The sequence below is a fragment of the Gopherus evgoodei genome, unplaced genomic scaffold (genome assembly GCF_007399415.2).
Source record: "Gopherus evgoodei ecotype Sinaloan lineage unplaced genomic scaffold, rGopEvg1_v1.p scaffold_47_arrow_ctg1, whole genome shotgun sequence".
Classification (NCBI taxonomy): domain Eukaryota; kingdom Metazoa; phylum Chordata; order Testudines; family Testudinidae; genus Gopherus; species Gopherus evgoodei.
In genome coordinates this window covers 858,583-885,724 of record NW_022060068.1, presented here as the reverse complement: position 1 = coordinate 885,724, position 27,142 = coordinate 858,583, and the positions used below count along the sequence as shown (strand labels likewise).

Genomic DNA, 27,142 nt, shown 5'->3' with positions numbered 1-27,142 from the left:
GCATGGCCCAGACAGCACTGGTACACCATGCTGCTAGACTTGGCCGTAGCCGACCCAGTTCCCCTGCCCCTTCATCCGGACCTGATTACCCAGGACCACGGGTCTCTCTGTCACCCAGACCTGCAGTCGCTGCACCTAGCGGCTTGGCTCCTGTGTGGCTAACTGGTTCCGAGCTGCGCTGCTCCACGCCTGTGAGAGAGGTGCTCTTGGGCAGCAGGAAGCCGTCCACAAGAGCCACATATTCGGCAAAATGGAAACGCTTCTCCTGTTGGTGCGTAGAGAGAAATCTCCGCCCTATGGAAGTTTCGGTATCCGAAATCTTAGACTATGTTTGGTCCCTCAAAGGGCAAGGTCTGGCCTTATCGTCGTTGCGAGTACATCTGGCAGCTATCTCCACCTTTCACCCGGGTGCGGACGGTCGCTCCGTTTTTTCTCACCCGACGGTGTTGAGATTTCTTAAAGGGCTGGAACGGTTATTCCCTAACGTCCGTCCCCCTGCTCCAACCTGGGATCTTAACCTGGTGTTGTCCCGACTCATGGGGCCCCCCTTTGAGCCGTTAGCTACTTGCTCCCTGCTTTACCTCTCTTGGAAGGCTGCCTTTCTAGTAGCCATCACCTCAGCTAGACGGGTGTCGGAACTCCGAGCCCTTGTGGTAGACCCCCCATATACGGTCTTCCACAAAGACAAGGTACAGCTTAGACCACACCCTGCCTTTCTACCCAAGGTGGTCTCAGCCTCCCACGTCAACCAAGAGATTTTCCTCCCGGTTTTTTTTCCCAAAACCTCACTCCTCAGGCAGGGAGCAGCAGCTCCACTCGCTGGATGTCCGTAGAGCTCTCGCGTTCTACATAGAGAGGACCAAACCCTTCCGCAAATCCCCCCAGCTTTTCGTGGCGGTAGCGGACCGTATGAAAGGGCTTCCTATCTCCTCCCAGAGGTTATCCTCGTGGGTTACGTCCTGTATCAGGACCTGTTATGACTTGGCCCATGTCCCTACGGGCCGTGTGACTGCGCATTCTACCAGGGCGCAGGCGTCGTCGCTGGCTTTCCTTGCCCGTGTGCCCATCCAGGAAATCTGTCGGGCAGCGACCTGGTCATCGGTCCACACCTTTGCTTCCCACTACGCCCTGGTACAGCAGTCGAGAGAGGATGCGGCCTTCGGAACGGCAGTGCTCCGTGCCGCGACTTCTCACTCCGACCCCACCGCCTAGGTATGGCTTGGGAGTCACCTACCTGGAATGGATGTGAGCAATCACTCGAAGAAGAAAAGACGGTTACTCACCTTTGTAACTGTTGTTCTTCGAGATGTGTTGCTCACATCCATTCCACACCCGCCCTCCTTCCCCACTGTCGGAGTAGCCGGCAAGAAGGAACTGAGGAGCGGGCGGGCCGGCAGGGATATATATTGGGCGCCATGGCGGCGCCACTCCAGGGGGCGACCTGCCGGCCCACTGGAGTTGCTAGGGTAAAAAGTTTCCGACGAACGTGCACGCGCGGCGCGCACACCTAACTGGAATGGATGTGAGCAACACATCTCGAAGAACAACAGTTACAAAGGTGAGTAACCGTCTTTTCTCTGAAAACATCCATCCAATGTGCAGTGGTGTCAAGAAAGCAAATAGAATGTTGGGAATCATTAAGAAAGGGATAGATAAGACGACAGAAAATATCATGTTGTCACTATATAAATCCATGGGATGCCCACATGCTGAATACTGTGTGCAGGTCTGCTCACCCCATCTCAAAACCAATGTATTAGAAGTAGAAAAGGAACACAGAAGGGCAACAAAAATGATTAGGGGGTTGGAAAAGCTCCCGTATGAGGAGAGACTGATAAGGCTGGGAGTGTTCAGCTCGGAGAAGACACGACTAAGGGGGGATATGACTGGTGTGCAGAAAGTAAACAGGGAGGTGTTATTTACTCCTCAGAACACAAGAACGAGGGGTCACCAAATGAAATTAATGGGCAGCAGCTTTAAAACAAACACAAGGAAGTTTTTCACACAGCGCACAGCCAACCTGTGGAACTCATTGCCAGGGGACGTTGTGAAGGCCAAAAGTATAACTGGGTTTTAAAAAAAAGAGGTACGTTGTGGGCAGATAGGTCCAATTGATGGCTATTAGCCAGGATGGGTAGCGACGCAACCCCATGTTCTGGGTGTCCCAGTGGTCTGACCAGTGTGACCGTTTTGATGTTCTTCCCCAGGGCTACACACAAATGTTCCAAAAGGCTCTGGAGACATGCTGCGTGCAGCTTGGTTTCTCCCAAATTTCACTGTGGTTCACGGAGGTGAAGGGTTTGGTTTAAGTGAAAATCAGATGCCACCTTGGAGAGGAATTTGGAGGGCGGGAGGCTTAGCCTCACCTTACCCCCAGGGAAAACATTGTAAGGAGGAGGGAATTTGCCACAGTGGCTTAAACCTTGCTAACTCTCCTGGCTGGAGCAGTAGCCATGAGCTGGAGAGCTCATGGACCAAGGCATAAGGCCCCTAAGAACTACAGTAGGGCCCAGACCAGGAAGGCCCTGACTGAGGAGACAGGCCTTGGAGAAACTTCCAAACAGTGGGACGAGATAACATGGCATCTGACCAAGAGAATATTTGGCTGCTGGGGCAGCAGTTGCCTGAACACAACAGGCCCATCTCTGGCCTCTGGCTCCTATTCTTTAGACTTGGGAACAAAAAATTACAGAGGCTGGTTCTAACACACACTTCCCCTCTAAGCTGCAGCCTGGGCTGGGGATCATAGAATCATAGAATATCAGAGTTGGAAGGGACCTCAGGAGGCATCTAGTCCAACCCCCTGCTCAACCTGTGGAATTCTGTACCAGATGTTGTGAAGGCCAGGACTGTAACAGGGTTCAAAAGAGAACTAGATAAATTCATGGAGGACAGGTCCATCAGTGGCTATTAGCCAGGATGGGGAAGGGTGGTGTCCCAGAAGCTGGGAATGGGCGACAGGGGATGGATCACTTGATGATTCCCTGTTCTGTTCATTCCCTCAGGGGCACCAGGCATTGGCCACTGTCGGAAGGCAGGATACTAGGCTAGATGGACCTTTGGTCTGACCCAGCCTGGCCGCTCTTATCATAGACTATCAGGGTTGGAAGAGACCTCAGGAGGTATCTAGTCCAACCCCCTGCTCAAAGCAGGACCAATTCCCAACTAAATCATCCCAGCCAGGGCTTTGTCAAGCCTGACCTTAAAAACCTCTAAGGAAGGAGATTCCACCACTTCCCTAGGGAACCCATTCCAGTGCTTCACCACCCTCCTAGTGAAATAGTTTTTCCCTAATATCCAACCTAGACCTCCACCACTGCAACTTGAGACCATTGCTCCTTGTTCTGTCATCAGCCACCACTGAGAACAGTCTAGATCCATCCTCTTTGGAACCCCCTTCAGGTAGTTGAAAGCAGCTATCCAATCCCCCCTCATTCTTCTCTTCTGCAGACTAAACAATCCCAGTTCCCTCAGCCTCTCCTCATAAGTCATGTGCTCCAGCCCCCTAATCATTTCTGTTGACCTCCGCTGGACTCTTTCCAATTTTTCCATATCTTTCTTGTAGCGGGGGGCCCAAAACTGGACACAGTTCTCCAGATGAGGCCTCACCAATGTTGAATAGAAGGAGTGATCACATCCCTCGATCTGCTGGCAATGCTCCTACTTATACAGCCCAAAATGCCGTTAGCCTTCTTGGCAACAATGGGACACTGTTGACTCATAAGAACGGTCGTACCAGGTCAGACCAAAGGTCCATCTAGCCCAGTATCCTGCCTTCCAACAATGGCCAATGCCAGGTGCCCCAGAGGGAGTGAACCTAACAGGTAATGATCAAGTGATCTCTCTCCTGCCATCCATCTCCACCCTCTGACAAACAGAGGCTGGGGGCACCATTCCTTACCCAGCCTGGCCAATAGCCATTAACGGACATAACTGCCATGAATTTATTCAGTTCTCTTTTAAACGCTGTTATAGTCCCAGCCTTCACAACCTCCTCAGGTGAGGAGTTCCACAAGTTGACTGTGAGCTGCGTGAAGAAGAACTTCCTTTTATTTGTTTTAAACCTGCTGCCTATTCATTTCATTTGGTGACCCCTAGTTCTTGTATTATGGGAATAAGTAAATAACTTTTCCTTGTCCACTTTCTTCACATCACTCATGATTTTATATACCTCTATCATATCCCCCCTTAGTCTCCTCTTTTCCAAGCCGAACAGTCCTAGCCTCTTTAATCTCTCCTCATATGGGACCCTCTCCAAACCCCTAATCAATTTAGTTGCCCTTCTCTGAACCTTTTCTAGTGCTAGAATATCTTTTTTGAGGTGAGGAGACCACATCTGTATACAGTATTCGAGATGTGGGTGTACCATGGATTTATATAAGGGCAATAATATATTCTCAGTCTTATTCTCCATCCCCTTTTTAATGATTCCTAACATCCTGTTTGCTTTTTTGACCACCTCTGCACACTGCATGGGCATCTTCAGAGAACTATCCACGATGACGCCAAGATCTCTTTCCTGATTAATTGTAGCTAAATTAGCCCCCATCATATTGTATGTATAGTTGGGTTTATTTTTTCCAATGTGCATTTCTTTACATTTATCCACATTAAATTTCATTTGCCATTTTGTTGCCCAGTCACTTAGTTCTTCTTCGAGTGATTGCTCATATCCATTCCAGTTAGGTGTGCGTGCGCCGCGTGCACATTCATCGGAAGGTTTTTACCCTAGCAACACTCGGTGGGTCGGCTGGGCGCCTCCTGGAGTGGCGCCGCTATAGCACTGGATATATACTCCTGCCGACCCAGCCACCCTTCAGTTCCTTCTTACCGCCCGTGTCGGTCGTTGGAACAGTAGAGTGTGGCTTAGTTGACTTCCACTCCCCCTAGCTACTCGTAGTTTCTCGTTCGTTATCGTGTATATAGTTATAATTCTTTTATATATATATATATACACACACATACACACACACACACACACACACGTTTCTTCCTTGATAGTATAGTTAGTGTAGTAATAGTTAGCGGGGTTCGGGGAGTAGCCCCTTCCCCGCACCCGGTGCCGGAGCCCATGCCCGGCTCACCAGGTTTCAAACCGTGCTCAGCCTGCCACAGGCCGATGCTGACAAGAGATCCCCACGACTCCTGTTTGAAGTGCCTCGGGGAATTGCACTTGACAGCTGAGTGCCCCATTTGCAAGGCTTTCAAGCCGAGAACAAAAAAGGAGCAGGACGTCAGGCTTAAGCAGCTCCTCATGGAGGTGGCCCTCACCCCTCCACCTTCGGCACCGAGCGCTGGTCAGTCGGTGAGCAGAAGCGCCTCTGTGGCACCGGACCACATCGGTACGCCCAAGGACTCACGGCATCGAACATCACCAGCACCGAAGTCGGCTCAAGAACGCTCCCTCTCCCCAAGGTTGAGGAAGGCCAAGACTCCTGCTGCTTCGGCACCGACTGCACGCAGCCAGAGAGTTCGCCTAAGTCGGATCGCCTGGTGCCGACGCCTGCTGCGGCACCGACTAAATCGGCACCGTCGATTCTGGTTCCACAAGGGCCGTGGAGTCCGGCGCCTGTTAGCTCCCCGGCACGTGCAGCGGTAGAGCTCACTATGCCATCCACGCCAGAGGTGTTCTCAGCAGCGAGGGACCTGATCACCCTGTCAGACTCGGCACTGCCTCTACCCTCGGCACTGCCGGTGAGGGTAATTCAATCCATAGGCAAGACGACCTTGATTAAACCACCCTCTGTTGGCACAGCGGACTGGCACCGCTCACGATCGCGGTCCCACAGACGCTCCAGGTTCAGATGGCGCTCCCGCTCTCGACGCCACTCACAGTCCCTGCATCATTCTACTACACGGCACCGGTCAGACTCGCAGCACCAGTTGGATTCCCATTCACCGGCTCACTACCCGCAGCACCGCTCCAGTTCTCGGCACTGCTCCAGGCACCGTGCCTCCCGAAGCCATTCATGACACTGGGATTTGAGATCTCGGTAGACCTCCCGGCACCGATCTGGTCCGATCTCGATCCCGGTACCGATATGGTCCTGGCACCGGTCCCTGATACATAGGGGAGCGAGGTCCGTTGGAACATCTGCACAAGGCTTCTCTGCTCCTCCATGGCCATCCAGACATACGTCGGTGTCGTCCCACGTGGACAGCTACTATGACCAAGACCGCGATGCAGATGTGCTTACCGGAGTTTTTCAAGAAGCCTGGTCTCAGGACCCAGGACCTCACCAGTGGTCCTTTTGGACACCTTGGGCGTACCACCAGGCCCAAGGTGCTCCGCTAGTTCTGACCCGCTCAGCTTCATCAGAGCACCGAGCACCAGAGGCCACAGTTAGCCGTCCTCCTCCACCCGGGACGGAGGAGCCAATAGTCCACCCACCGGGTTCCCCGGTGCCGCTGGAGCAGGAACCGGCGCATGAGCAAGAGGCCATAGAGGATCCGCTCATCCCAGGCATGTCATCTTCCTCTCCAGATGAGGCAGTGGCAGGGATCTCCTCTTCAGGGCCACCTCCAATAGACCTAAGAGCCCATCAGGACCTCCTCAGGAGGATAGCGCTCAATATGAACCTACAGATGGAGGAAGTCCCGGAGGTCGAGGAACCTGTAGTGAGCATCCTGTTGGCAGATGCCCCCACTAGCGTGGCTTTGCCCTTTATCAAGACCATCCAGGCTAATGCAGATACCTTATGGCAGTCCCCAGCCTCTATTCCCCCTACGGCAAAGGGAGTTGAGTAAAAATACATGGTACCCTCTCGGGGGTATGAGTATCTATATGTCCACCCTCCTCCCTAGTTGTCCAATCGGTCAACGAGAGGGAGCGCCATGGCCAACAGGCACCAGTCCAAAGTCAAAGGAGGCTAGGCGGATGGACCTACTCGGCCGCAAGGTGTATTCGGCAGGCGCCCTACAGCTCCGGGTGGCAAATCAGCAGGCTCTACTGAGCCATTATAGCTACAACACTTGGGCGGAGGTGGGTAGATTTACAGAGCTACTCCCCTTGGACTTCCGCCATGAATTTGCTGCATTCCTAGAGGAAGGAGAAAAGGTAGCCAGAACCTCCCTCCAGGCTTCTCTAGATGCGGCTGACGCAGGAGCCAGAACTCTGGTCTCCGGTATCACCATGAGATGCATCTCATGGCTACAGGTTTCCAACCTCCCACCTGAATTACAATATACCCTCCAGGACTTACCCTTTGACGGTAAGGGTCTGTTCTCGGAGAAGACTGACCGCAGGCTACAAAGCTTGGAAGACAACAGGGTCATCATGCGTTCTTTGGGCATGCATACACCTGTGACCCAACGCAGACCTTTCCGTCCCCAGACTCACCGCCCGTACTTTGTGCCCAGACACAGGAAAGACTTTAGCAGACGGCACGGGCGGGGTGGCAGTAGATGCCAGACCGGACCCCAAGGGGGCCAAACCCACGGCCCCTCAAAACCACCAGCGGGACCTAAGTCTGCCTTTTGAAGGTACACCCGAGGACGCCGTACTCGTTTCAGGACAGGATCCGTTTCCTCCCTTCTCCAACCGCCTCTCCTACTTCCTCCCGGCGTGGTCCCAATTGACCTCAGACCTCTGGGTCCTACGCACGGTGAAACAAGGATACCACCTCCAATTTGTTTCAACCCCGCCTTCCCACCCTCCAACCCAGTCCCACTTCAGGGACCCCTCTCACGAGCAATTCCTCCTACAAGAGGTGCAGATGTTCCTCGCCATAGGAGCAATAGAGGAGGTATCACAAGACAAGAAGGGCAAAGGGTTTTACTCCCGTTACTTTCTGATCCTCAAGTCAAAAGGAGGCCTCAGGCCTATCCTAGACCTGCGAGGCCTCATCAAGTTCATGATAAAGTTGAAGTCCCGCATGATCTCCTTGGGGACCATTATCCCGTCCTTGGATCCTGGAGACTGGTATGCTGCCCTCGATATGAAGGACGCGTACTTTCAAATCACCATTTTTCCTCCACACAGGAGGTGCCTTTGCTTTGTAGCCAACCACCAGCATTTCTTCACGGTCCTCCCCTTTGGCCTCTCCATGGCCCCAAAAGTGTTTACAAAGTGCATGGCCGTAGTCGCCGCACACCTCTGCCAACATCGGATACACGTATTCCCGTATCTGGATGACTGGCTCATCAGAGGGACCTCCGAGACACAGGTCAGACAGCATATAGACATTGTCAGGGACCTATTCACATGCTTAGGCCTGATGCTCAATGTGGAGAAATCCACACTGGTCCCCACACAAAGGCTAGACTTCATAGGAGCTACCCTGGACTCCAATCTAGCCAAGGCCTTCCTACCCCAGCCGCGATTCCAGGCAATGGCAACGATCATTCGAGGTCTGCAGAACTTCCTGACGACCTCGGCTCGCACCTGTCTCGGTCTCCTAGGTCACATGGCTGCCTGTACTTATGTGACCAAATATGCCAGGCTCTGCCTCGGACCCCTCCAAACGTGGCTCAACTCGGTCTACCATCCGGGTAGGGACCCGATAGACACAATAGTCACCATTTCCCCCTGAGCACCCTACGCTCCCTCGACTGGTGGCTAACACCCTCCTTGGTATGTGCAGGGTTACCGTTCCATCCGCCACAACTCTCACTGTCACTGATGACGGACGTGTCATCTCTCGGATGGAGGGGTCACCTCAGACAACTTCGTACCCAGGGCCTTTGGTCACCACAGGAGCTGATGCTTCACATAAATGTCCGAGAGCTGAGAGCAGTCGCCTGGCGTGCCAGACATTCCAGCAGCATCTACACGGCTGTTGTGTCTCAGTGTTTACAGACAACACAACGGCCATGTATTATATCAACAAACAGGGAGGGACCCGATCTTCCCCCCTCTGTCAGGAGACCATCCATCTCTGGGACTTCTGCATAGCCCACTCGATAGACCTGGTGGCGTCCTTTCTCCCAGGGGTTCAGAACACTCTAGCGGATCAGCTGAGCAGATCCTTCCTCTGCCACGAATGGTCGATAAGACCAGATGTTATTCATTTGGTCTTCCAGAAGTGGGGCTTTCCCCACGTAGACCTGTTCGCCTCTTGCACGAACAGGAAATGCCAAGCGTTCTGCTCCTTCCAGGGTCTTTCACCGGGATCGATCTCAGACACATTCCTCATGTCGTGGAAGCACCGGCTGCTCTATGCCTTTCCTCAGTTCCCGCTGGTTCACAAGGTCCTGATAAAACTCTGCAGGGACAGAGCGCACCTAATCATGATTGCGCCAGCGTGGCCCAGACAGCACCGGTACACCACACTGCTCCACCTGTCCATAGCCAGCCCAATTACCCTGCCTCTCCACCCGGACCTCATAACGCAGGACCATGGCAATCTTCGCCACCTGGACCTGCAGGCCCTTCACCTCACAACGTGGCTCCTGCATGGCTAAACAGGTTGGAGTTACGCTGCTCCGCTCCGGTACAACATATACTCCTGAGTAGCAGAAAGCCTTCCACTCGGTCAACATATCTGGCCAAGTGGAAACATTTCTCCGGCTGGTGTGAAACGCAGAATACTACTCCCTCTCAGGTCTCGATCCCCACTATCTTGGGCTACCTCTGGTCCCTTAAGCAGCAGGGCCTGGCGATATCTTTTTTGAGGGTGCACTTGGCGGCCATCTCCACATTCCATCCGGGAGAGAGTGGCCACTCCGTGTTTTCCCACCCTTTAGTTACTAGATTTCTCAAGGGCCTGGAGCGCCTCTACCCCCAAGTACGCCGCCCTGCCCCTACCTGGGACCTCAACCTAATCCTAAACACACATATGCTTCCGCCATTCAAGCTGTTGGCAACTTGCTCACTGCTATACCTGTCCTGGAAGACAGTTTTTCTAGTAGCCATTACATCGGCCAGACGAGTCTCCGAGCTTCGAGCACTAACGGTGGACCCATCTTATACTGTCCTTCCCAAGGACAAGGTACAGTTGCGACCACATCCGGCGTTCCTCCCTAAAGTGGTGTCGGCCTTCCATACCAATCAGGACATCTTCCTTCTGATCTTCTTCCCGAAGCCTCACTCATCTCGACGGGAACAGCAGTTAACTCCTTAGATGTCCGTAGAGTGCTCGCTTTTTATATTGATTGGACGAAGCCCTTCCGAAAATCCCCCCAACTCTTCGTTGCTGTGGCTGACCGGATGAAGGGCCTACCTGTCTCCTCCCAGAGGATCACCTCGTGGGTGACGGCGTGCATCCGCACGTGCTATGACCTGGCTCATATTCCCTCGGGCCATCTCACTGCACTTTCTACCAGAGCTCAGGCTTCATCAGCCGCCTTCCTGGCTCATGTACCAATCCAGGAGATATGTCACGCAGCTACCTGGTCCTCGGTCCACACCTTTGCTTCGCACTATGCTCTGGTGCAACAGTCTAGAGATGATGCAGCCTTTGGCTCAGCAGTTTTGCACTCTGCCACATCTCACTCCGACCCCACCACCTAGGTAAGGCTTGGGAATCACCTAACTGGAATGGATATGAGCAATCACTCGAAGAAGAAAAGACGGTTACTCACCTTTGTAACTGTTGTTCTTCGAGATGTGTTGCTCATATCCATTCCAAACCCGCCCTCCTTCCCCACTGTCAGAGTAGCCGGCAAGAAGAAACTGAGGGGTGCCTGGGTCGGCAGGAGTATATATCCGGTGCCATAACCCAGCCGACCCGCCAAGTGTTGCTAGGGTAAAAAGTCTTCCGACAAACGTGCACGCGGCGCACGCACACCTAACTGGAATGGATATGAGCAACACATCTCAAAGAACAACAGTTACAAAGGTGAGTAACCGACTTTTTTGTGAGATCTTTTTGATGTTCTTCACAGTCTGCTTTGGTCTAAACTATCTTGAGCAATTTAGTATCATCTGCAAATTTTGCCACCTCACTTTTTACCCCTTTCTCCAGATCATTTATGAGTAAGTTTAATAGGATTGGTCCTAGGACTGACCCTTGGGGAACACCACTAGTTACCCCTCTCCATTCTGAGAATTTACCAATAATTCCTACTCTTTGTTCCCTGTCTTTTAACCAGTTCTCAATCCATGAAAGGATCTCCCCTCTTATTCCATGACAACTTAATTTACATAACAGCCTTTGGTGAGGGACCTTGTCAAAGGCTTTCTGGAAATCTAAGTACACCATGTCCACTGGATCCCCCTTGTCCACATGTTTGTTGACCCCTTCAAAGAACTCTAATAGATTAGTAAGACACGATTACCCTTTACAGAAACCATGTTGACTGTTGCCCAACAATATATGTTCTTCTATATGTCTGACAATTTTATTCTTTACGATTGTTTCAACTAATTTGCCCAGTACCGACGTTAGACTTACCGGTCTGTAATGGCTGGGATCATCTCTAGAGCCCTTTTTAAATATTGGCGTTACATTAGCCAACTTCCAGTCACTGGGTACCGAAGCTGATATAAAGGACTGGTTACAAACCATAGTTAGTAGTTTTGCAATTTCACATTTGTGCTCTTTCAGACCTCTTGGGTGAATGCCATCTGGTTCTTGTGACTTATAGCGAGCTTCTCGTCACTGTAACCTCTAGGTCCTTTTCTGCAGAACTGCTGCCTAACCATTCGGTCCCTAGTCTGTAGCAGTGCCTGGGATTCTCCTGTCCTAAATGCAGGATTCTGCACTTGTCCTTGTTGAACCTCATCAGGTTTCTTTTGGCCTGATTTCTCTAAGTCCTTCTGTATCCTATCCCTACCCCCCAGCGTATCTACCACTACTCCCAGTTTAGTATCATCTGCAAACTTGCTGAGGGTGCAGTCCATGCCATCCTCCAGATCATTAATGAAGATACTGAACAAAACTGGCCCCAGGACCGACCCTTGGGGCACTCCGCTTGATACCAGCTGCCACCTAGACATGGAGCTGTTGATCACTACCTGTTGAGCCTGACGATCTAGCCAGCTTTGTATCCATCTTATAGTCCAATCATCCAGCCCATACTTCTTTAACTTGCTGGCAAGAACACTGGGAGACCGTATAAAAGCTTTGCTAAAGTCAAGGGACTAACACGTCCACTGCTTTCCCCTCATCCACAGACCCAGTTATCTCCTCATAGAAGGCAATTAGGTTAGTCAGGTATGACCTGCCATTGGTGAATCCATGCTGACTGTTCCTGATCACTTTCCTCTCCTCTAAGTGCTTCAGAATTGATTCCGTGAGGACCTGCTCCATGGTTTTTCCAGGGTCTGAGCTCGGTCCCACTCTGTGTCAGGAAGGGATAACCCATCTGCTGTGTTCAGCTAGTCAGCGCCCAGGCTTTCAGGGCAAGATACGGAGACTGGGGTGGGGGGGGGGGGGCGCAGTTTGCTCTTGAACCTGTGGCTGCAAGTCTGGCCGCCTGAGGAGACAGACTGGTGGCTGTGTGGACGGATGCAGCAGGGCTGGGAGCCAACAGAAGCCAGGTCGATAAGGGGCTACGAGCACTACCAAGGCTGCACCCTGCCCGATGGATCCTATAAGCTGGGGTGTCAGGGAAACAAGAGCAATGTTCTCATAAGAGAACTTCAAATCAGAGGATGAGGGAAACAGCATGGAGGGACCCTGGGCTGGCACCTGCTCTTCTTGTCGGTGGCAGAGCAGATCCCATGCGGCCCGCTATGATGGCGGAACACAGAGAAGAGTCCTTCAGAGCCCAACCCGCCCCATGGGAGCTCATCCTGGCTGCGAGGTAAGCCAGCAGAGCGTGGCTTGTTCCTGGGACGGGATGGACCCTGGGAGCTACTCTGTGCAGAGAGAACCATCTCCTATCTTCTCACTTGCAGACTGGGGTGAGCTGGAGCAGCCCACGCGAAGGTGGGTCTCAGGGTCTCACTGCTCTCCCTCGCAGGTTACTGAGATCATATGGAATTCCAGCATACGGATACAGCAGGGAGTTTGTAGCTGGTTTAGAGAACCCTCCACCATCTGCGGTCAGAGGGGTACAACCATCTGAGGACTGTGTCCGCCAAGCTAAGGGTTATGCCTGAGGCACATGGCCATATGCAAAGGAGACTGCTGAGCAGAGATGGGGACCACCTATCGAGGAAGGGTATCTTTGGGTACAGTCTGGTTAGCCTAGTTAGGCTTTAACCCAGGTTGGATGGGGGCAGGAGACAAAAGCCCACAGGTACATTAAAAACATGGAGACCTGGGAGATGGATCAGAATCTGGGAGGAGCATGGGCTGTTATAGGAGGGAGAAAGGAGAGACCAGAGGGAACATAGCAGGGAAATGAAATCACTATCTTAGATGTCCGTATACTAGTGTGAGAAGTAGTGGAAATAAGCAGGAAGAACTCAAAATGCTAGTAAATAAACAGAACTATGTATCATAGTTGGCATCACAGAGACTTGGGAAAACACGCATGACTGGAATATTGGTATAGAAAAGTACAGCTTGTTCAGGAAGGACAGGCAGGGAAAAGGAGGAGGTGCTGCCCTCTATATAAAAAATGTACACACTTGGACAGAGGTTGAGATGGAAATAGGAGACAGACTTGTTGAAAGTCTCTGGGTAAGAGGGTAAAAACCAAGGGTGAGGTCATGGTAGGGGTCTACTACAGACCACCTGTCAGAAACATACGGCTAAGGGTAGCATAAAATTCCTCCTTTACCTGTAAAGGGTTAAGAAGCTCAGATAACCTGGTTGGCACCTGACCAAAAGGACCAATGAGGGGCGAAGATACTTTCAAATCTGTGGGGGAAGGTTTTTGTTTTGTGCTTTGTGTTCTCTCTGGGTCAGCGAGGAACCAGGGCAGGGAAAATACATCTCCCCAAGCCATACTTGAACTAAAGGCCTCTAAGATTACAAATTGTAAGTAACAGGAAGGAAATGTGTTAGATTATCTTTTGTTTTAGCTTGTGAATTTTCCCTGTGCTAAGAGGGAGGTTTATCCCTGTTTTTGTAACTTAAAAGTTTTGCCTGGAGGGGTAATCCTCTGTGTTTTGAATCTTTTTGTTACCCTGTAAAGTTATCTTCCATCCTGATTTTACAGAGATTCTTCTTTTACCTTTTTTTAAATAAACTTCTTGTAAGAACCTGATTGTTTTTCAGTGTCCTAAAGACCCAGGGGTTTGACCAGCGCTCACTTTGTAAACAATTGGTTGGTATATTATTCTCAAGCTTCCCCAGGAAATGGGGTGTAGAGGCTTGGAGGGATATTTTGGGGGAGGTAGGGCTCCAGGTGACCCTCCCTAAATGTTTGTGTAAATCACTTGGTACGAGCAGTACTCATCCAAGGACAAGGAAGAATTTGTGCCTTGGGGAAGTTTTTAACCTAAACTGGAGATATAAGCTTAGGGGGTCTTTCATGCAGGTCCCCACATCTGTACCCTAGAGTTCGGGGTGGGTGACCCTGACACCACCTAACCAGGAAGAAAAGGTGGATGAGGCTTTTTTTAAATAACTAACAAAATAATCTAAAGCACAGGACTTGGTGGTGATGGGGGATTTCAACTACTGAGATATCTGTTGGGAAAACTACACAGCAGGGCACAGATTATCCAGCAAGTTCTTGGAATATATTGGGAGACAATTTTGTATTTCAGAAGGCGGAGAAAACTACTGGGGGAGGCTGTTCTAGATTTGATTTTAACAAAATAGAGAGGAACTGGTTGAGAATTTGAAGGTGGAAGGCAGCTTGGATGAAAGTGATCATGAAATGGTCAAGTTTATGATTCTAAGGAATGGTAGGAGGGAGAACAGCACAATAAAGAGAATGGATTTCAAGGAAGCAGAGTTTAGCAAACTCAGGGAGTTGGTAGGTCAGATCCCATGGGAAGCAAGTCTAGGGGGGAAAACAACTGAAGACAGTTGGCAGTTTTTCAAAGAGACATTGTTAAGGGCACAAGAGCAAACTATCCCCCTGTGTAGGACGGACAGGAAGTCTGGCAAGAGACCACCCTGGCTTAACTAGGAGATCTTCAATGATCTGAACCTCAAACAGGAGTCCTACAAAAAGTGGAAACTCGGTCAAATGACAAAGGATGAATATAAACAAACACCACAAATCTGTAGGGACAAAATGAGAAAGGCCAAGGCACAAAACGAGATCAAACTAGCTAGGGACATAAGGGGTAACAAGAAAACATTCTACAGATACATTAGAAGCAAGAGGAAGACCAAGGACAGGGTAGGCCCATTACTCAGGGAGTGGGTGAATGTGATGAAGTGGGACCGTTCTTAATGTTTCCTCTGAATACTGTGTAGGTGCCTCAGTTTCTCCTATGCATTTCTTAAGTCTCCAGTGTGCATAAATGGCCGACACTCTGCTTCCTGGCAGCAAATGGCCGGGGCCCCTCCCCCCTGCAAGGGGATGCTAAAGGAGAACAAAGAGATCAGGTGACCTCCTGGCCTGGGAAAGAGACAAAGGCCAGAAGGGAGGGGCTGGAGGGGGTTTCAGTTTGGAGCTGCCTGGGGATGGGGAGTGAGGGCAGACGTGGGTGTCTAGCTCGCTGGGCCCCAAAATGGACCCTGGCGAGGGGTCCGGTTCTCTGTACCTACAGGCTCTGTTTTAGACCGTGTTCCTGTCATCTAATAAAACTCTGTGTTACTGGCTGGCTGAGAGTCACGTCTGACTGCAAAGTGGGGGGGCAGGACCCTCTGGCTTCCCCAGGACCCCGCCTGGGCGCCCTTGCTGTGGGAAGCACACGGAGGGTCAGAGGATCCTGAATGCTCCAAGGTCAGACCCAGGAGGCGAAGCTGTGTGAGCTTCTTGCTCTGAAGACAGTCTGCTCCAAGGGACAGGAGGCTTCCCAAAATCCTGCCTGGCTTTGTGGGGAGCAGTTCCAGAGCATCGCCCAGGGACTCCATGACAGGGAACAACTACAGAAAATGTGAGAAATAGTAGAGGCGCTAAATGACTGTTTCTTTTCACCAAAAAGATTAGTAGCAATCAGATGTCTAACAGTGAACACCAGTGAAAATGAGGTAGGATCTGAGGCTAAAATAGGTTAGATCACTTCAAGTCACCAGGGCCTGATGAAATGCATCTTAGAATACTCGAGGAGCTGACTGAGGAGATATCGGAGCCATTAGCGATTGTCTTTAAAAAGTAAAGGAAGATGGGAGAGTCCAGAGGACCGGAAAAGGGCAAATCTAGTGCCCACCTATAAAGAAAGAAATAAGGACAACCCAGGGAATTACAGACCAGTCAGCTTAACTTCTGTACCCAGAAAGATAAAAGAGCAAATAATGAAGCAATCAATTTGCAAACACCTAGAAGATAATAAGGTGATAAGTAACAGTCAGCATGGATTTGTCAAGAAGAAATCATGTCAAACCAACTTAATAGCTTTCTGTGATAGGGTAACAAACCTTCGGGGGGGAAGTGGTAGTCGTGGTATATCTTGACTTTAGTAAAGCTTTTGACACTGTCTCGCATGACTGTCTCATAAACAAACTAGGGAAATACAACCTAAATGGAGCTACTATAAGATGGCTGCAGAACTGGCTGGAAAACCGTTCCCAGAGAGTAGGTATCCGTGGTTCATAGTCAAGCTGGAAGGGCATAACGAGTGGGGTCCTGCAGGGATCAGTTCTGGGGCCGGTTCTGTTCAATGCCTTCATCAATTATTTAGATAATGGCACAGAGAGTACACTTATAAAGTTTGCAGACAATACCAAGCTGGGAGGGGCTGCAAGTGCTTTGGAAGATTAGGATTAAAATTGAAAATGATCTGGACAAACTGGAGAAATGGTCTGAAGTAAACAGGATGAAATTCAATAAGGACAAATGCAAAGTGCTCCCCTTAGGAAGGGACAATCGACTGCACACACACAATGGGCAGTGACTGCCTAGGAAGGAGTCCTGTGGAAAGGGATCTGGGGGTCAAAGTGGATCACAAGCTAAATGTGAGTCAACAGTGTAACGCTGTTGCAAAAAAAGCAAACATCCTTCTGGGCTGTATTAGCAGGAGTGTTGTAAGCAAGACACGAGAAGTGATTCTTCCGCTCTGCTCTGCGCTGTTACGGCCTCAACGGGAGTGTTGTGTCCAGTTCTGTGCCTGACATTTTAGGAAATTGGAGAAAGTCCAGAGAAGAGCAACAAAAATGATGAAAGGTCTAGAAAACATAACTTATGGGAGAAGATTGAAAAAACTGGATCTGTTTGGTCTGGAGAAGAGAAGTCTAAGAGGGGACATGGTAACAGTTTTCAAGTACATAAAAGATTGTCACAAGGAGGAGGGAGGTAAACTGTTCTCCTTAACCTCTGAGGCTACGACAAGAAGCAAGGGGCTTAAATTGCAGCAAGGGAGGTTTAGGTTGGACATTAGGAAAAACCTCCTGTCAGGGTGGTTAAGCACTGGAATAAATTGCCTGCAGAGGTTGTGGAGTCCCTGTCATTTGAGGCTTTTAAGAGCAGGTTGGACAAACCCCTGTCAGGGATGGTCTAGTTATTATGTAGACCTGCCTTGAATGCAGGGGATTGGACCAGGTGACCTCTCAAGGTCCCTGTCAGTCCTACCTTTCTCAGATTCCCTGATGTTTAGTGGGCTGAGAAATAGGCTCCAGACAGCCTCGGAGCGGGCGGAGGTGAACTCTGACGAGTGGTGTTATGTGTATGCTCGATACCATGTAACCCAACAGCCCAAGCCAGGTTCTTGCTGCAGTTGCAGTTTCCCTTGGGGAGGAGACCAGGGATGGCCTGACACCTCTCAAGGGAGGCATGGCTCTGCCCATGGGCACTCTAGACAGCCCCTGGGAGGAGAGAGGCGACTTCCTGTAATTCACTCTCAGTTGTAAGAAGCGAAAGGCTGAGGACAGGGTAGGGTGTCTCTCAGAGGTGTGCGCCAGTCCGGCCAGGCATTCTGTGAACACTGCAAATAGCTAGAGCCTTGTACCGTAACACTCCTGTCGTGCTGTGAAGCAGGGGCAGCCTCTGGGCTGGACAAACCACTGTGTGAAAACTCACATGGGGAAGGTTAACAGCCACATGCCAACCCTGAGCATCTAGAAGGCATGAGGGAGGCTCGTGTTGCCTTCTGAACTGGAGCTGATGGACTAGTTCAGTCACCTCAGGTCCAGGAGAGGCCACCTCCCACTTTTCTTCTGGGATAAGTGGTGAGAACAGAAGCCCCTCCCTTTGAATTCCTGAGATGGGCCTTCTTCGGCTCCTGTGGGTGACAGGGATGGGGGCGGGACGCATGGAGCAGCCTCTGGTAGCTGTGGTGATGTAATCCCAGCCCAGGCCTGGGAAAAATGGGAAAGTGCAACAAAAGCAGAGTAGAATGAAGGAGGCTGTGGAGGACCCGAATGCCAGTCCTCCTCCTTGGGGACAATATAGGGGGGTGGTAGAAGAGACGGGAGCTCCCTGCAGGAGAAGTGACATTTTCTCTGAGCAGTATAGTCAGCTACCTCTGTTGGCAAGAGGTTCTCTGTCCAAACTGGCCCCGCCCTCGACATATACCCTGCTACCAGGAGAAAACCACATACCCAGGGAGCTCAGCGTTCCTAGAGTCCTTCAGGGTGTGAAACGACCCATCCGGATGGGAGCTAATGGTCCAGTCCCCAGAGGGGAAGATCTTCAGTAGCATTTTGGACCTCTCTGGCAGCCCCTGAGGGTGGGAGACCCCAGGCTGGGCCAGGGTCACTTGCAGAAATGTTCTAACCCCTGCATTCCTTGGCTCAGGCTACACACAGGAGCTTGTTATCAGGAAGACACTTTGTGTCACCCCAGCCCCGTGGCACATCTGGTGAATGGGGCCTGATATTTGCTGTGCAGCCACAGTGATGCCCAAGACCAGGCTTTGGTGTGCAGGGATCCAATCTCGGAGACCCTTCTCCAGCAGGGGGCTCTCTGCAGCCCCACGTTCAGGCGCCCAGAGCTGGATGAGAGCAGAGGTACTCGTAGCTGGATCCTGCCTGGCCCTTCCCAGGTTTATTGGCACTGCCTGGGGGCAGGGTGAGGGGACATTATCAAACAAGTTATGTGCTTTCTCTTGCATAGCTCAGAGGCCCATATCTAGGGCACATGCTCCTCTTCCCAGCAACTCCTGGAAGGACCTGAAGTCAGTGGGGGGAAGCGGGGTTCACTTTCTTCCTTCGCCCTCTGTTTTCCTCTCAATCATCCTCAGATTCCTCTTCAGCTCTGAGGTTCTGGTTATCTGATCAAGGAAGAGGATCTGGGGTGCTTGACGGAAGGTCCCGAGGCAGCAGGCCAAAGGGACAGGCCAGGGTGGGCGCAGGGCCCGAGGTGATGTAGCAGGGCAGAAGCAGCTGTCTGAGGTCTGGGTGTGCTGTGGGGCAGCATCCAGGTGCCCCTTGACTGACTCCTAGGGAAGTCCTAGCAGAAGGTGTTGGCTGCCTGGACTCTGGAGAAGGGGCACTGGGGTATATTTGCTCTAGAGGAGGTGCTGCCCCCTCGGGTCGGCAGAGAAAATCCTAGTGCCAAAGGGAGCTGGCATAGTAACATCGGTACCAAGGCTTGAGCTGTTGGTAGTTACAGATCTGCTGGTACTGCTGGAGACTCATGTTGGTACCAGGTCCAGCATGGCGAGTCCTGGTGCCTGCACTGGTGCCAGCACCCAGAGAGAGCCCTCGGTACTGGGACTAGAGACTGAGTTTAAGGCCAAAAGGGCCACTGACCTCCCATATATCACAGCCCTCCATGCCCCCCACCCCTGGCCCCTCACACTAGCAAGGGCTAAGCGGGAGCCACTGACACCAGACGAGGCAGAGGACCAGCAGAGGCAGAGACAGCTGGCATTTGGGCCTGAGACAGAGTCGGAAGGTGCAGAGGCCAAGGCCAAATACCCCGGGTACGGTGCACCGATCTGCCCCGCCTGGAGCAGGCAGTGGTGCTGCCAATGTGCCAGCCAGACCAGCTGAGCTCGCTCTTGGGATTGAGGATGCTGCTTGGCACTGGCGGAGGGGGATCTCTATTCACTGGGTGTTGATGGAGCGGTATCTCAGCGTAGAATGTCCACCAGCAAAAAGCTGGAGCAGCAAGCCACTGGGTGCATGATCTGGAGTGAGTCTGGAGGAGCGAGAGCCCAAAGCACGCTGGCACCGGCTGAGTCCCTCACAAGCCTTAGGCATGGCTGAAGGCCAGCGGGCACAGGCCAAGCCATGAGGCAGCCAGGAGCTAGCGGAAGAAAAGAGGAGGCAGCCAGCAAGGGGCATCCCCAGACTGAACTAGCCGGCCTCAGTAATTCAGATTGGATGAAAAGGTGCAGGTGTCACAGATGAGCCAGGGCTCACTGCCATAGGCACGCCGAGGAGTGGAGCCCAGTTTGAGAGGATAGGGCGGGGGGCACCAGGGTATGCAGACACAGCAGGCCCCGCTGGATGCTGCTGACCCACGATTCTTGCCTCTAGAATGGGGTCCCCAAGGACGGGGCCTCGAAGAGCCACCTGCCTGCCCACCTCTTCAATCACCACCCTAGGGTGCCCCTCAGACCTTGAATTCTGCTGGCCAACAGCAACCGCTCCGGATCAGTGACGCTGCCCAGAGCCACTGACCTGCTCTGATGTGTGCTGGGCACCGAGCGACAGCTCTGGGCAGAGGCGCCTGGCCCTCGCCACAGGCAGGGAGCGGATGTGCTATGCTCACCCCCACTGGCAGTGGAGAGCAGCCAGCGAGGGCGGGTCGGAGCTCTGCGGGCCTGTGGCAGGCACCGAGTCTCGTCATGGGGCAGGGGACGGCAGCACCCCCTGCTCAGCCGCTCAGGCTCACAGCTCTAGTCTGACAAGGGGTGACTGACTGCGGATCCCCAGAGCATCACCTCCGGGGCTGTCAGGCAGAGCACCCTTCGCCCCACAGCCCTTGCCGCTCCCTCCAGGATGGACCCATCCAACACACTGCCCTCTAGTAACTCCCCTCCAGCCTGCAAGGCAGTCGCCCAGCTCCTGCCCCTGAGAGAGGGGCACACGGGGCCAGCCCAGCCTCCTCAGCCCCAGGCCCCTTACCTGAACCAGGCAATAGCCCAGCAGCTGCAAGTGCCTGTCCCTCATGGCTCGCGAGCCCACCAGGATGTCCGAGTTCTGGCAGTAATGCCACTTGTCATTGACTGAGAGGACCACCCTGCAGAGGACAGAGCGGGGGGGAGCATTACCCTCTGCCCAGTACCCCACAGCTGGGGGAGGGGAAAGGGAGTTGGGGGCAGCAGCGTTATACCTCAGACACCCCACGGCCAGGGAAGTGGGACCGGGGGCAGAAGCATTATACCCCAGAGCCCCATGGCCGGGGGGCAGAGGATTGACTCACATTGGCCCCTAGACACCCTGGTTGGGCCTGGGGCACGTTACCCACTAATGGGCACGCTGCACCCGTACCCTGCGGCTGAAGGAGGGGAGAGGATGCGGCACAGATGGGGAGGCACACCCTGGTCCTTATGGCCAGCCGGGGGTGAGGTTTGCCCAGTCCCGAGCCTGCTCTGTACCAATGCCCTACAGGGAATGAGGAGGGGACTGGGACAGTGCTGGGGGAATGAAGCCGGGGAGCCCAGATCTTGCCCTGCCCAATACCTCTGAATCTCTTCAGCTCCCTGCAGCCCGTCGCTTGGCCCTCTCTTGGAGCTGGGCAGAGCACAGGGCTCCTCGGCTGGGGCCGCCTTCCCCTTGTCCAGCTCCTCCTGGGCCTGCTGTCCACTGCGATCAGGCCCCGGGCTACCAGCTGTTGCCTCCCCCTCCTCCAGGATCTTGCTGATAGGGAACTGGAAGAGGATGGCTGTGGAGGTGCCCCTGGGGGAGCAGTCAGAAGTGGTGGCAGGCTGCGGGGCCAGGCACTCCGAGGGGCTGCTGAGCGTGGAGCTGCCTTGGCTCTCCAGCGAGTGCTCTTTGCTCAGGCTGCAGTAGTAATCCGGTGGGGGCTGGTAGCAAGGGCCCCCTGGAGCAGGGCAGAGCGTGGGCAGGAAATGCCCAGTGAGGTTGCTTTCCCGGGGGCCCTCGGGGCTGCTGGGTGCCTCCGGAGCGAATGGTGCGAAGTCCTGCAAGTCAGCGGTGAGGGCCAGGACGCTGGAACGCAGGCAGCTGGCCGCAGGGGGCACCCCAGCGCGGGCACAGGTAACCTTGTAGGCTGCAGGGACATGGGCAAGAGGCAGGACCGTGCCCGAGCGGTTAATCCACAACAGGAAATCTGCAGAGACAGAGAGAGCATGGATCTGAGGCAGGAGCTGCTGCTGCAGGGTCCATGGAGTGGGGCTCAAGGCATCACTACATACAGTAGGGCCTTAGGGACAGAGCTGGCAAACAGGTGCACCCAGGGGCTGGCGGGAGCCCTCAGACGCACCCAGGGCACCAGCTGCCAGGCATGCCAGAGCAGGGATACGTCTGTCACACTGGAAACTCCATTTTATGGAACCTCCACGCTAGAGCGTGCCCCACACCCTGCTGCAGCCTCCCACGGCCCAGGGTGTCATTTTGGAGTGAAGGACTGACCTCTAGCACAGTGACTGTGTCCCAAAAGTGGGCGCAGAGCAACCTAGGGCCTTTGCCACTGATTGTCTCACTCACCCGGGGCACCCACCAGAACAATCAACTCCACACAGGAGCCTGGATGTGGGCAGGGAGCTCAGGGCCGAGGGGGACTGTGACAGAGTGGGAATGATCTTAACGTTTTCTCGGGGGGGGGGGGCGGGGAGTGGCATTATATGTGAAAGAAAATGTAGAATTAAATGAAGTAAAAATCCTAAGTGAAGCCACATGTTCCACAGAATCTCTATAGATAGTAATTCCATGCTCTAATAAGAATACAACAGTAGGGATCTATTATCGACCACCTGACCAGGACAGTGACAGTAACAATGAAATGCTAAGGGACATTACAGAGGCTATCAAAATTAAGAACTCAATAATAATGGGGGATTTCAGCTGTCCTCATACTGACTGGGTACATGTCAACTCAGGACGAAATGCAGAGACAAAATTTCTCGGTACTTTAAATGACTGCTTCTTGGAGCAGCTGGTATGGGAACCCACAAGGGGAGTGGTAATTCTCGATTTAGTCCTGAGTGGAGCGCAGGAGCTGATCCAAGAGGTAACTACAACAGGACCGCTTGGCAATAGTGACCATAATCCAACAACTTTTAACATTCCTGGGGTGGGAAGAACACCTCAACAGCCGAACACTGTGACATTTAACTTCAGAAAGGGGAACTAAGCAAAAAGGAGGAGATTAGTTAAACAGAAATTTAAAAGGTACAGTGACTAGAGTAAAATCCTTGCAAGTTGCATGGACACTTTTCAAAGACACCATAATAGAGGCCCAAATTAAATGTGTACTCCAAATTAAAAAACACAGTAAAAAGAATGAAAAAGAGCCACCGTGGTTTAACAACCATGTAAAAGAAGCAATGGGAAATAAAAAGACATCTTTTAAAAAGTAGAAATCAAATGCTAGTGAGGTAAATAGAAAGGAGCATAAACACTGCCAAATTAAGTATAAAAATGAAAAGCCAAAAACGAGTTTGAAGAACAGGTAGCCAAAAACTCAAAAGGCCGTAACATAATGTTTAAGTACATCAGAAGCAGGAAGCCTGCTAAACAACCAGTGGGGCCCCGGACGATCGAGATACAAAAGGAGTGCTTAAAGACGATAAAGTCATTGCGGAGAAACTAAATGAATTCTTTGCTTCAGTCTTCACGGCTGAGGATGTTAGGGAGATTCCCAAACCTGAGCCTGTTTTTGTAGGTGACAAATCTGAGTAATTGTCACAGATTGAGGTGTCACTAGAGGAGGTTTGGGAATTAACTGAGAAACTCAACATCAACAAGTCACCGGCACCAGATGGCTCACCCAAGAGTTCTGAAGGAACTCAAATGTGAAATTGCAGAACTACTAACTATGGTTTGTAACCTGTCCTTTAAATCGGTTTCTGTACCCAATGACTGGAAGTTAGCTAATGTAATGCCAACATTTAAAAAGGGCTCTGGGGTGATCCCAGCAATTACAGACTGGTAAGTCTAACGTCGGTACTGAGCAAATTAGTCGAAACAATAGTTAAGAATAAAATTGTTGGGACACATAGAAGAACATAAATTGTTGGGCAAAAGTCAACATGGTTTCTGTAAAGGGAAATCATGTCTTACTAATCTATTAGAGTTCTCTGAAGGGGTCAACAAACATGTGGACAAGGGGGATCCAGTGGACACAGTGTACTTAGATTTCCAGAAAGCCTTTGACAAGGTCCCTCACCAAAGGCTCTTACTTAAATTAAGTTGTCATGGGATGAGAGTGAAGATCCTTTCATGGACTGAAAACTGGTTAAAAGACAGGGAACAAAGGGTAGGAATAAATGGTAAATTTTCAGAATGGAGAGGGGTAACTAGTGGTGTTCCCCAAGGGTCAGTCCTAGGACCAATCCTATTCAACTTACTCATTAATGATCTGGAGAAAGGGGTAAAAAGTGAGGTGGCAAAGTTTGCAGATGATACTAAACTGCTCAAGATAGTGAAGACCAAAGCAGACTGTGAAGAACTTCAGAAAGATCTCACAAAACTAAGTGATTGGGCAACAAAATGGCAAAATGAAATTTAATGTGGATAAATGTAAAGTAATGCACATTGGAAATAATAACCCCAACTATACATACAATATGATGGGGGTTAATTCAGCGACAACTAATCAGGAAAAAGATCTTGGAGTCATTGTGGACAGTTCTCTGAAGACGTCCATGCAGTGTGCAGTGCCAGTAAAAAAAGTAAACAGGATGTTAGGAATCATTAAAAAGGGGATAGAGAATAAGACAGAGAATATCTTATTGCCCTTATATAAATCCATGGTACGCCCACATCTCAAATACTGTGTACAGATGTGGTCTCCTCATCTCAAAAAAGATATACTGGCACTAGAAAAGGTTCAGAGAATGGCAACTAAAATGATTAGGGGTTTGGAGCAGGTCTCACATGAGGAGAGATTAAAAGCGCTAGGACTTTTCAGCTTGGAAAAGAGGAGACTAAGGGGGGGATCTGATAGAGGTATATTAATTTATTTATTTTATAATTTTAAGGAGATATACCTATCTCCTAGAACTGGAAGGGACCCTGAACGGTCATTGAGTCCAGCATCCTGCCTTTCTTTACTTGTTGGACCAAGTACTGATTTTGCCCCAGATCCCTAAGTGGTCCCCTCAAGGACTGAAGTCACAACCCTGGGTTTAGCAGGCCAATGCTCAAACCAAGTTATTTACTTATTCCCATAATACAAGAACTAGGGGTCACCAAATGAAATTAATTGGCAGCAGGTTTAAAACAAATAAAAGGAAGTTCTTCTTCACACAGCACACAGTCAACTTGTGGAACTCCTTACCTGAGGAGGTTGTGAAGGCTGGGACTATAACAGTGTTTAAAAGAGAACTGGATAAATTCATGGCAGTTAAGTCCATTAATGGCTATTGGCCAGGATGGGTAAGGAATGGTGTCCCTAGCCTCTGTTTGTCAGAGGGTGGTGATGGACGGCAGGAGAGAGATCACTTGAGTATCATAGATATCAGTGTTGGAAGGGACCTCAGGAGATCATCTAGTCCAACCCCCTGCCCAAAGCAGGGCCAATCCCCAAATGGCCCCCTCAGGGATTGAACTCACAACCCTGGGTTTGAGCAGATCATTACCTGTTAGGTTCACTCCCTCTGGGGCACCTGGCATTGGTCACTGTTGGCAGACAGATACTGGGCTAGATGGACCTTTGGTCTGACCCAGTACAGCTATTCTTATGTTCTCTGAATACTGTAGCGTGCCTCAGTTTCCCCTATGTGTTACTCAAGAGTCTAGGTGGTGGAATAAGGGTTGTGATTGTTGCAGAGACCCTTACAGAGCAGGTGTGACTGTGACTGGCTGCAGAGAACAGCCAACACTCTGGCCTGGCACCTCAAGGCCAGGGCCCCTGCTCTGCAAGAATGAACTCAGAAGTGTTGGAGAACAGAGAAAATGTGACCTGCTAGCCTGGGAAAGAGACAAAGGATGGAGGAGGGGCAAGGGGCCTGATGGAGGCCAGGCAGCTGGAAGGGGTCAGCCTCCTGAGTTTATTTTGGGGGGACGGGGGGGGAGAGGAGAGAGAGCGAGAGCACCCAGGGCTCTGGATTCCACACCCCCCTCCCCCAAGATGGACTTGCCTGTAATTTCCGGTTTCCTGTGCTAACAAGCTCTGCTCTGCTCTGGGCTCCTGATGACTGATAACCCGTCTGTGTCACACGCTGGCTGGGAGTACCTGCTGGCTGCGGAGTGGGGGGCAGGGCCCTTTGGAGGTGTGAGGCTCCCCAGCTATCACATCCAGGGGGATTTGCTGCAGGGAGCTCATGGTGGACAGGGGGCTTCGAGGGGGCTTGCCCTGGGGGGGCAGGGGTCACGCTGCATCAGAGTCTTGGCTCAGCTTCTTCCCCAGACTGTAACGCCCGTGACCAGAAGCCTGGATGGGGGCAGAGGCTGGACGTCCTCAGTCTGGGCTCAGGGGGTCAGAGCCCAAGGCACCTGTGGAGCTGTACCAGCAACCCCTCCTCATGGGGACGCAGCTTCCAGCTAGCACCAGGCCTTGAGTGAAGCAAGGTGACTTTCCCCAGCAGAGCTGCGTTTGCACTGGGGCGGTCGCAGGGGGAGAAATGTCAAAGAGATGCTAATGAACCCCCCCATGACATACCTTTCCTGCAGAGCAGGCCTAAGGCCAGACCTGCTGGGGGTGCTTGGCCAGGTAACTACATGGCATACTTCACCGTACCAGCACAGTGCTCTGGGGAATGCAGTCCCGCGAGCCTGGTAACAGCACTGCCCTGTCGGGATCGCTATGTCTACACCAGGGGCCTTCTGCTGGCCCAGCTCAGTCAATCACTGCATCCCCGGCAGTGCGGACAGGAGTCCGTAGGGCAGACTTGATGCGTATTTCAGGGGCAGGCCTCTGAAGGAGGCAGGCCACCATGTACAAGAAGCCCAGGCTAAGGAGAGGAGGCAGGAAGGGCTGCCTGGCCTGTGGACACTGATGGAAGCCAGGACTCACTAGGGGTAGTACAACATCGTGAAGGCAGCCAAGAGCCGTACTTCTCCAGTTGTCCAGAATAGCCTTTGCTAAGCCTGTGGCCCTGCTGTCCTGCCACAGTGTCCCTGAGAGGTTCCTGAGAACCAGCTCCCTGTCCTGCACTCCCAGAGGCAAGACTCAGAGGGAACACATTCAAGCAATGGGGCTTGGGGCTGGGTGTGGGAGGTCTAGGGTTGCCCTG

At 51.9% G+C, this 27,142-nt stretch overlaps 1 protein-coding gene across 1 annotated transcript in view; it reads right to left on the bottom strand.

Annotated features, from left to right (window-relative positions):
* FASTK (Fas activated serine/threonine kinase) overlaps window positions 1-27,142 on the bottom strand; it is a 47,927-nt gene that overhangs the window by 6,828 nt on the left and 13,957 nt on the right. The window contains exons 8-9 of the mRNA XM_030546572.1: window positions 21,465-22,074; window positions 20,907-21,021 (exon numbers count right to left, since the gene is read on the bottom strand). Coding sequence (XP_030402432.1) covers window positions 20,907-21,021; window positions 21,465-22,074 — 725 coding nt within the window. The remainder of the gene's footprint in view (window positions 1-20,906; window positions 21,022-21,464; window positions 22,075-27,142) is intronic.